At 42.5% G+C, this 10,992-nt stretch overlaps 1 protein-coding gene across 5 annotated transcripts; it reads right to left on the reverse strand.

Annotated features, from left to right (window-relative positions):
• Window positions 1-2,034: 2,034 nt before the first annotated feature.
• On the reverse strand, window positions 2,035-10,625 carry nab2 (NGFI-A binding protein 2 (EGR1 binding protein 2)). Of its 5 annotated transcripts, none has more exons than XM_050038112.1 (8): window positions 10,385-10,625; window positions 10,014-10,119; window positions 8,810-9,730; window positions 8,462-8,595; window positions 7,091-7,142; window positions 6,811-6,925; window positions 6,442-6,627; window positions 2,035-3,811 (listed from the first exon to the last, which is right to left on the reverse strand). In XM_050038112.1, exons 3-8 carry the CDS (start codon window positions 9,719-9,721, stop codon window positions 3,714-3,716), a joined length of 1,497 nt encoding a protein of 498 aa, XP_049894069.1. In that variant the 5' UTR covers window positions 9,722-9,730; window positions 10,014-10,119; window positions 10,385-10,625; the 3' UTR covers window positions 2,035-3,713. The 5 variants fall into 5 exon arrangements, with proteins under 5 accessions (XP_049894069.1, XP_049894066.1, XP_049894067.1 ...); XM_050038109.1 differs by having other exon boundaries at window positions 10,317-10,625; XM_050038110.1 differs by having other exon boundaries at window positions 8,810-9,767; window positions 10,317-10,625.
• Window positions 10,626-10,992: the final 367 nt, after the last annotated feature.

Genomic DNA, 10,992 nt, shown 5'->3' on the forward strand with positions numbered 1-10,992 from the left:
ACCTGTCAAAGATCTTTTAACCTCACTCATATTTGCAAATCCAGTCGCAGCAGCCCCACACAGGGGTGTTCAGAGGGGTGTTCACAGGGGCGTCTGTAGGATTTGAGGACATGTGGGGCTCAGGTTGGACCTCTGTCTCGGAAACTGGAGGATCCTCCCTGACAATTAAAAAAAAAAAGTTCAATTATTATATTATTATAATATAATTTTTTTATTATAAAAAAAAAATCCCAGTGTTAACCAATGTTTTATGATTCTGTACTGGCGATAGTCGTGGCTGGAGGTACAATATCTCAATAACGCCTTGAGGGAATTTCTTCAAATTTGGCACAAGTGTTCACTTGGGTTCAAGGACAAACTGATTCGATTTTGGTGGTCAAGGGTCAAAGGTCAAGGTCACTGTAATCTTGCATCTATCTCATTCTCGTGAACGCAATATCTCAAGAACAGCTGAATGGAATTTCTTCAAATGCTGCACAAACATCCACTAAGACCGAATAATAAACTGATCAGAATTTAGTGGTTGAAGGTTAAGGTCACTGTGACCACACAATACATGTTTTTAGCCATAACTCAAGAATTCTTACACTAATCATGACAAAACGTCATATAAATGTCTAATATAATATAATAATGAAGTGATGACATTTTATATCCAAAAGGTCAAAGGTCAACTTCACTGTGACATCATAATGTTCTGCAAAAACACTTTTCTGGCCATTACTCAACATCATGTCTCAGGAACAGAAGGGGAGACATTTGGTTAGATACTGAATTGGTGACACTAATTCTGGGTGTCCACCTTGAAAATGTGCTGATTGTATAGATCTTCTGTGCTGCCAGGGGGAAGATGTGTGTGATCCGTGTTTTCACAAACTTGACAGGTATACAGAGGCATACAACCATATAGCCATGTACAGTGGTGCTTTGAGCAAGCGTGTTAGCATGTTAATGTTCAGCACAATTATGCTTACCAGCTTAGTTTAGCATGTTAGCATTCTGACAGTTGCTAATTAGTAATAAAGTTCAGATGAGGATGATGGAAACATCATTAGTTTGGCAGGTATTTGGCCATATAATCTAGGTACTGGATAAACAGAAATTTTCACTGGATAGTGGCGCTAGATTAAAAGTCAGGGGATCAAACTTTTTCACATAGCATCCTCTGGAGACCATGAATGTCTGGACCTAATTTCAGGACAATCTGCCCTACAGTTGTCAAGATATCTCAAAAACAAACAAAAATGTCAACCTCATGGTGGGCTAGAGGAAATATCCATGGATCACTAGAGTCAAAATTCATCCTATTCATCCTTTGAGTCTATGAATTAAAAAAAAATTAGTGGTACCATACTCCGCTAACTGAGTGATTATAGTGCATATTACATAACCACAAAGTGCTAGGTTAAATTATCCCATACCCCTCATTGTCTCCCCCTGTTTCCAGTCTGTCTTTTTGCTGTCATCTGTGAAATAAAGGCAAAAATGTCACAAAGAAAATTCATGTCAATCCAATAAATAATTGCTGAGTTATTTCACTCTGGACCAAAATGGTGGACCAACACACCTTTATTTCCAGCATAGACTAGCTTGACCAGTAGAGTCTTGAAAAGTGTCAAACCCCTTTACAGTATGTCATTCCTAGACAATAGCAAAGCTTAATTTTAATGTTCAATGTTTAAACACATTGTACACAAATTATGTATCAGGAGTGAAATCCTACAACTGAATTCCTAAAGGTTGTCTGATGACGGATTGTGTGTGTCTTTATCTTTGTCTGAAAATCGAGCGAGGGAGGGTGTATATGTGTGTGTGTGTGTGTGTGTGCGCGCTGATGACATCTCTGGTACAGGTGAGTCATGCCAGCATCGAGGCTCAGCGCAGAGCGTCAGTGCAACAAACAAGACGACAGCAGAGGTGTTGCTGGCTGTGTGACGCAGCTCCTGCAGCCTCTTCCACACATCAGAAGTGCCAAGAAAGAATGATTCTTTGTGGAAAAAACAATGCAACACACGTTGGCTTTAAGCAATAAAATAACATTTATTGAGATGTAACAAAATAAATAATCTGTTTTGCAACATAATAAACTGAGGAGGTCACCAATGCTCAAGAGACAGGCAGGTGTAACTGATGCACAGCAAGCTACCTCACTGACATACTCTGTGGTTAAGTTTACAAAAACCCTAAACTTATTAGTCATTATCAACACGATCTTTGTCAGTATATGAAGTCTGAATACATTGAAACAATTTAAACAGGGTCAAATAGGCTGATGAAACATGTAGGAGCTGCTGTATCAAGAGTCAAGCACCATGAGACTTCTGTCTGTAAACCTCTGTGTGTGTTTTTCTTTTTCTAAAGCTCAGAAAGTAAAGACAGATTAGTCACCCTAATTTACTATAAGTCTCCGAGGACAAAAGAAGGTAACTGACATAAGGTTTACCTAATTAATACCTACGGAAATCATCCCAAAAAACACATTGCCATATCGTAAGTTTGCGCTACACCTAAAAAAAGTTGCATCAAAAATCTACACTAATCACCACATCCTCTGAAAATACTGTGGTAAATGTTGTTTCTTAGTTCTCTAAATCTCGCAGTCTAGTTTTGTATGCAGTCTCCTCACAGGCTGTACAATGCCACCAATTGGGACCAACATTTAAGTATAGATGAAAGGAAGGAGCAGCCGATGACAGCGAGCATCTTCCCTGCTGAAAGGCCCTGTAGCAGGACCCTGAAACCTGATTTGTATAAAGAGGCAACTAAAAAATTAACTGTCGACTGGAAATAAAAAAAGCATCAGTGTTCTTATCTCATGCCACCCCGTTTAGAAAAGGAGTACATTATCACATGATTAAAGATAATGAAAAGCCTGAAGTATCATCTCTTACAAACACCACATCAGCCGCTTGTGCAAAATATCATTACAGAAAGACGTGAGGGAGTGGATGATGAAGACCTTTAGAGCTCATAAACCTCGGCTCGCCTGTTCGATTAGAAGATGCAGCAAAGGACAAAAGGCCCCTGAACCTGACGGCGATGTTTGTGTGTACACTCTGGGTAATCTAGATATTAACATGAGCCACACACCCTCCTTTTTTTTTTTTTTTTTTTTAAATCTTCATCTTTGAATCCCACATAATACACTGACTTCAAAAACCAGGACATCTATTTGTTTCCTGAGGATGAAGAGCTGCTCATACTGTATTTAGCTGAAAATGTAGATGTAATTGAACCAAATTTCCTTTACATAACTACAGTATGTTACTGGAGTAAACTGAGAGAGTCAGTTTCCAAAGTTGCAGTGCCCCCTGCTGTGTAGAGCCCATTTCATCAGAAACAGGTGGCACTGTCAACACATGGCACGTCTCACAACAAAATATCATTTTTTCCTGATAAAATCAGTCATTTTTTTTCCAATATGAGCTAAAATCTGCAGGACATGTCGTCCATGTATTTAAAAAAATAAACCAAAAAAGTGTCTCCCCTACATATTTACTGAATATAAAGTCAAAACAGAACACTTTTGATGCACGATTTCAGTGTTTAGAAGTCACTGCAGGTTTATGATATAGGTCGCTGGTAAATTCGGACAATTACTGTGTTGATTTTGATTCTCCTCAACAGGTGTCAGTAGCAGCCTGTAGAGCAGACTCTGAGTGGCGCTGGGTGGCGGGCCTGAGGACAAGTTCCCTTACAAAAGCTGAGAATTTTCATTTCCCCCGGTGATTAGAGTCATCTTTGGTGATGCAATGGCTGCTGCTCCTGCACGCCGTTATCGAGCTCCGCCTCTCCACTTTACTGTCATGGTCTGTGGAGAGAGGTAAAGTTTAAAACAAGACATGACATGAAAACTAACTTAGGAGACACTTAAAGAATAAACTCTAGTTAGGAGAGCCAATGAAAAGTGTAAAAAGACTGAAGCAAGTGATATTTAGGATGATGAATGGATCCACTTTCATCTGTTAGACCCTAAAATCTACAGCGAGCCATGTCAGTCAACTGGGAAATTAAAGCAACATAAAATATGTCAAGCTTTATGTGTTTTTGCATCATATCAAGCACAGAAACTGTTGCTGAGAACACTGTGAGTGCTAGATAAACAGCAGCTAGTTTTTAATGGCCGGACAGCCAGTTATTATAGTACTGAGGTGAAGGATAAATATAAGTTAGAAGTCACAGTAATTAAGATGCAACCAGTGTTTTGAGACCTTTGAATAACAGTTTGGGGAATTCAGCGAGAAACTCTCCCACGTGCAGTGAAGTCATCATGGTTTATATGACCAACAACCCAAGCTGTTGAATAACAGAAACTCTGCAGCCTTACAAGTTTAATTAGATTTGGGCTGCTGACAAAGTAGTGATGCAGTCATTAGATCAAGTGAAAGAGACACGTGAATAAACCAAAAAACAAAAGTTCGTTGTATTTTTGTATTGAAACAAGTGCCTCTGATGTGCATTCATTCGCATGCAAGAGAAGTTGTAACTGTAAAAGTGTTTCCCATGTTTAAGAGTCAAGAAATATTCATTTATTGACTATTCATTTATTTATTTGCTCATGTGCTTTCACAGCAAGCAGTATTATAATAACTTGTGAAGAATGTTAGTTTTGATATCACAAAATTTTAATAGCACATATTCAGTGACAACCATGGAAAAATACATGTGGTTAGATTTAATCAGATTTTAAATTCATGATATGAATGTCAAATCATGCATGAGAAACGACATCCTTATCATATACCGGAAGATAAGTTATGGCAGAGAGCAGTGACGTTGAGAGGAAGTGAGAGAAAGTTCTGATTAATGAGAGAGACAGACGGAGGAAACTTGGATGAGTGAGGGAGACAAAAAAAACAAGACAAAGCGAAGGAGATCGACGTCAGAGATGAAACATATGTCATTTTTTGTTATTTCCGCAGTCCTTTTGGTAGAGGGAGAAGATGTATAAAAAAGACTGTGCCATTTCCCTGCCCACAGGTTTTATTTTTGTACACTGTCGCTTGGTGAGTCAATGCAACGCCCCTCCAATTACCTCCCACTCCTTCGCCCCCACGCCCCATCCATCCCGCCCTTCAGCCCACGCACCTAACACACTCTGACGTCAGTCGCTGCCAAGAGGGGGGGTCCGATTCTGCCGCCCACAGAGTACTTCCTACCCCCCCCCTCCCCTCCCTCCCCGCCCCCTCATGTCTTTGCTGGCTTTCTTCTCTCCGCTTCATCTCTTCGACTGGCTATCACAGCCCAGAACGACTAACTTGCCCAGATCACTTGCTTCTTTTTTTCTCTCTTTTTTGTGAGAAGCTGTGATGCATCAGAAAAATGCTACAGTAACAGGGTATTAAAGAAGTGCTATAACAGTGTAACACCCCCCCCCCCCCCCCCCCCCCTCTACCCTCCTTCTCTCNTCCCTCTCTACCCTCCTTCTCTCACTCTTTTCCTCTCTATATATCGCTCTACACCTCCTTCTGTTTCCCCCTCTAACTTCTATCCTCTCTAATTTACAGTCTGGTGAAGTTCAGCTGTGCATGGTGGGAGGCGTCACCTCAGAGAGATTGTGACTCACTACAGTTCAAGCTCTAGAGCTATAAAATATTCATTGTTAGGGAAAGGTTAGGGAGTCTCTGTCTGTCATTTTCAATTCGACCCCAACATCAGCTCGCTCTCTTTTAATCCCCCCTCAAATTCCAACTTTAAGAAAAAGTTTGATATTTTGGGAAATAAGCTAAACTGCTTTCTTGCAGAAACTTAGGCGAGAACACTGACACCACTCTCAACTCTGTGCACCAAATATAAAACTAACACCAGCAGCCAGTTAGCTTAGCCTAGCATAAAGGCTGGAAACAGGGAAACAGCTAGCCTGGCTCTGTCCGAGGGTAACATAATTTACCTCTAAAGACTTTATTTTTTATTTTATTCAACCTTTATTTCACCAGGCGAATCATCAAGAACAAATTCTAATTTTCAATAGCAGCCTAGCAAGTGTACACATTATATCTTGTGTGTTTAATCTCTGCAAAAAACAAAGTCGAGAGCTGCTTCCAGCCAAGAAATAGCACATAAACCCCCTGTCATAAGGCAAATTGTGATTTTAAAAACTGTTTTTACAATTTTGCTCCCATTAAACAAACAAAGATGCTAACCTGTGAGTTTTGGACAGAGTCTTACCAGCAGTTTCTCTGTTTCCAGTCTTTTTCCTATGCTATGCTATGCTATGCTAACGGGCTGCTAGCTGTAGCCTTACATTTACTGCTCAAATATAAAAGTAGCATCAATCTTTTCATCTAACTTTTTTGGCCAGAAAGCAAAGAGGCATATTTCCCAAAATGTCAAACTATTTCTTGAACCTGAACAAAGTTGGACAAACATTGTAAAATAGACTTTTATTCTGTGAGCATTGTTAAGCACATGATATAGTTGAGTCATTATTGGAAAAGTCACCTGAAGAGTGAGTTCGTTCTGACCCTAGACTGATCTTGCCAGCCCGATCATGTGACACCATCCGAGCCAATCGCAGCCCTTCGTCCATTAGCGTTTGCTGTATGAGGTGGCGACTCCAGCTGGCGGGGTTGGACGTGTCGGTGTGGGGACGGGGGGATGGAGACTGGTTGCACTGTGAGCCGATGTCTAACAGGACAGACAGATTTGGGTGTCAACGCTGCCTTCAAACACTAAGTTCTTATAGAAACAGGCAGGAAGAACGTCTGGAGGCGAAGATCAGCTGATCAAATGATCAATTGAAGACCAGTTTACAGCTCAGGCAAAAACAACAAGCACATTTTTTATGACTAAGAGGTCAGAGGTCTTTACCGTGTGAAACACTGTCGAGGCTTTCTGCAGATAAGCTGTCATCATCTGCCCTCTGGGTCAAACTCTCTGAGCCCTCCACTCCAAGAAGTGATGACACGCTCTCAGGCACAATTACCTAAAACACATCACTGTCAATGTAACGCTGATGACCCACTTCCAACAATTGACAAGTGACCTGAACTTTGGCTACGTTTACGCACAAGGTCCTGTGTTAGAATCACACATTCGTCTAGAAGAAGACACACTGAATATTGCTGCTCTGAAAACTCTGAAAACTCACCTCATGTCTCGGCCTCTTCTGGGACAGCACACTGTTCTCATCTGAATTCGACCTGCAGAAGGAAAACAGCGGAGCCAATTTAACATAAAAGTTCGTTCTTGACTTTGGAAACAAGTAATTTTACAAAAGTAGATTCTGACTCTGACGCAACTTAACAGTTTTCTTTGCAGAGCTTTTAACAGCAAGGTCTTTCTCAGTAGATAGAGGTTCTGGTTTAAGTCTAAGGAACAAAGCTAGTAAACGTCCTTGGCGATTTTCTTTTAAAACATCATCTAATGTTTTTGAACAAGATACAGAAAGAGACAAGAAGTCGCAGTCAATACAACTTTTATTCAATTTGTGAAAAGACCTGGAACATAATATTAACTGTGAGTACTACGCTGCTTTGTTACATACTCCATTCTGATCGGTCAATGGCGGCAGTCTGTTATTTCTGACAGACAGTTGCTATGGACACGCTTCTAATCATAGATGCTTAGCGGAAGCAATGAAATCATTTTTAAATCAGTATTTTGTGCCGTGTGCCTTGATGCAGGACCTCCGCTTTGCTTAGCATAGGGTTGTGTATCACCCTGTTGGGGTTTATTTTGCTATAATGACCTGCTCGCTGTGCACTATCTCTGACTTTCCCAATAAACGAAATGTAGTTATCAGAATAATTTTTGTGCAAACATATATTTTGGATGAGGGTGTAAACATTAGGCTGCCATGTGGTAGTGAGTAGAAGGGGGAACTTTTTTCTTAGCATACGTGTATTTTGTCTGAATCATTTGACTAGGAAATGTATGAAAACTATCTATATATCTGAAATAAAGACACTGTTAAACAACGGGATTTGAAACACTCGTTAACTCTGATATAATAATTTCATGAGTGCTTGTTGTTATTTTCTGCAGTTCATCATGAGGGAAAACTGATGACAAACTGCTGGTATTTACTTTCACAAAAATGATGTGATGTTTTGTGCAAGTTAACAAACACAGAGGGGATTCGTGTGTGGCTCCAAAGTTAGCTCATTATATGAACACTACAGAGGCTGGAGTTTAATTCCCACTGTGATCTGAACCAGGTTCATTGAGAAAATGAATGTACTGGTGGGAAGATGACTCATAAGTGTTTTTTTGCAGCTATGATATGATGTCTTTATTTCACATGTGGCTTATTATAACAAGATGCTACTCTACCTTGAATGTATTTTAAGGTTCGCTATGTTGCTGTGGAGGTTCTGGACTTAAATTAAGACTATATCCCTGATTCGCTAACAAATTTTTTTTCTCAAGATGGAGCAATGAAGAGACAGCAGGTGTGAGGTGTGTTGGTTACTGGTTGCTGGGTGAACACATCACTCTTCTCTAAAGACAGCGCCCCTACCTTGCATGCTTTAGTGTGGAGGTGTAGGCACATTTTCTCGCCACCTGCCGAGCCAAAGAAAAGAGCTCCACCCGTCTCAGCAACAGGGCATTGTCGCGCATACAGAACTGGGCTGCAGCTTCATTGATGATCAACTGAGGAGGAAAAGCACTGTGTGAAGGAGGGACGGACACTGTGAAAATAACACGCAGACAATAAAGAAATCATATTTTTTTTGTTTGAAATGATATTTATGGCTGATTACAGCTGACCTCTGGATGTGAACGTCTCGTCACTGACAGGTTATTGCAGGTATAAAACATGATGTGATTCATTCAAACCCTTTGTTCTTGTCTTTGGTGCTTTTACCTCGTGATGTGTGAGCTGCTTCCCCTCTCTCCTCTTGGAGTCAAAGCGTCCATAAATGAGACTGTACTTCCGGATCTCTTCTTCTTTGTTCACGTCCTGGGACCCCATCTTGAAGATGTGTCCCACAGTCTTTGCCATCTTCTTGTTCATCCGAAGCAGAGTCTTCACCTCTGCAGGATCTGACCTGGGCAGGGTCCTGAGGAGCCGGTCCACGCTCTCCACCACCGCCCTCGCCGTCTCCCCATCCAGTTGTCCTGTGGGCCAGGCTGACAAGGCCGCTGGGGCAAAAGAGGCAGAGGAGCTGGGAGATGTGGAGGGACCTGGAGGACATGTTGACAGCAGAGGAGGGCTTGGCGGCTCCTCCTCTATTCCAGATGCAGATGTCAAAGTGCAGTTCCCGTCAGGCTCTGGGCTGAGCCAGTGTGGGTCCATGGGTGACAGTTTTTCCCTGTAGTGTGCGTCTGGTGGCTGTGGGGAGGCCTGGGAGCAAGGACTTCTTGGGCTCCCACTGTGCATTGGAGTCAGACATGCCCGGTCTTCCCTTTCACACGGTGACCCTGGCTGCCCGTTGCTCATAGACTTCCTGGGCCCGCCTGCTGACCCACCAGTGCCCGTCCCATCCACTTTGAACAGCGGGATGCCCCCAAGAGGAACGTTGGAGACGGGCTGGCTGAAAAGGGCAGGGTTGGCCGCCCAGTCTCGGAGGGCCTTCTGGAGCCTACGCACATGCAGCGGCTTGGTGGCCATGCCAACTAGTGCCATGATCTCCAGAAACTCCTCCTCTGCTGCCTCGCAGAGCTGCTGCACGTCGTCACCACCCTGCTGGATGAAGGTTTCATAATAGGCCAGCAGGTTGGCCCTCTGCAGCACCCGATAGAGCTGCAACTCTCCAAGTGTGCGTGGCAGAGACATGGCACAGCTCTGGAAAGTTTAGGCAGGAGAAAGGAAAGACATGAACCTGCAGGTGGAGAAATCCTTTACAAGTTATTTATTTAGATAAAGATTCTGCCATCTGGACTGCACCTGTTTGAACTCTTCTATTTTAATGAAGCATTAACAAACACAGATGAATATAGGAAGTTCATGCATGCTTTGGAGCAGACTAGTTCCTTCATATGCAAACTATTTTCATCTTTATAATCGCGTTTTTCCTCAGTCATGCCCCAATATGGGTGACGTTTGAATACACATGAAGCTCTCTTACCTTCTTCAGGTCAGGTAGACGGATGTGCAGAGAGGGGACTGCTGTTATTACGCAAAGGTGTCTCTCCAAACCACCGATGTCACAGGTCGGTTCTCTCGGAGCGAAACTGACAAAGAAATAAAAAACTAAATTTCGGTTGAACAATGAGACAAACGCACGTCACATTTAGATCACTCTAAAGTAGAAACACTTGTACTATTGGCTCCAGCTCAGACAATAAAACCATCGACTGGAGACAAGTATTCCTGAGCCAGATGTTCGCAGAAAACACCCTGCGCAGTTGTTATCCTATTCGTTTCTTACCCTGTTACCTATTGCCGACAGCTTCCCCGGCTCAGATTGGCGTAGTAAATCCCCTTTGCGTATCGTACCTCGTCTGAAATCACTGGCAGAAATCCTCCTCCGGCGCAGCGTATTGGTTGCTGGCTGCCCTGTCTGTGTGGGCTGGAGAATGACGGGGGCGGACTGCAGCACGCCATCTGACCGAAAAAGAGCCTTCCTCTCCCGGTAGAGAGGCGGCTTTCAAATTGGAGATGTGGGTGGTGGTGGTGGGGGCTTGAAATTAACCCTCTGCGTCTTCAAGATTTGTCTTTTATGCAGAAGCTGTGGGGGGTTCCCGGAGTTTCGCCATGTGAAAGACCCCTAAACAAGCAGTCATCAGCACTACCAACGCTGGAGACTTATTTAGAGAACAATGAACAGATGTGACAGATGTGGGTTTCACTGAGCAGTCATCTGCTCTTAGGTGGGTGGTCGTAAATTATTCTGTGAGTACAGGTGAAACGCAGTTATCCCCCCCCCCCCCTACTTTTTAAAAAATGCTGGTATTATATTGCTTTGCAAATTTAAAGGACCAATTCTCCCAAATAAGCTTATCCCCAACAATATCAACTGCCCATGCACAGGATCAGCATCTGCAAACCTTACTGCTTTCTCTGTGTGTACTGCCAATGTACTTTTTATTGCACAATCTCACTGC

Source organism: Epinephelus moara, chromosome 24 (genome assembly GCF_006386435.1).
Source record: "Epinephelus moara isolate mb chromosome 24, YSFRI_EMoa_1.0, whole genome shotgun sequence".
Lineage (NCBI taxonomy): Eukaryota > Metazoa > Chordata > Actinopteri > Perciformes > Serranidae > Epinephelus > Epinephelus moara.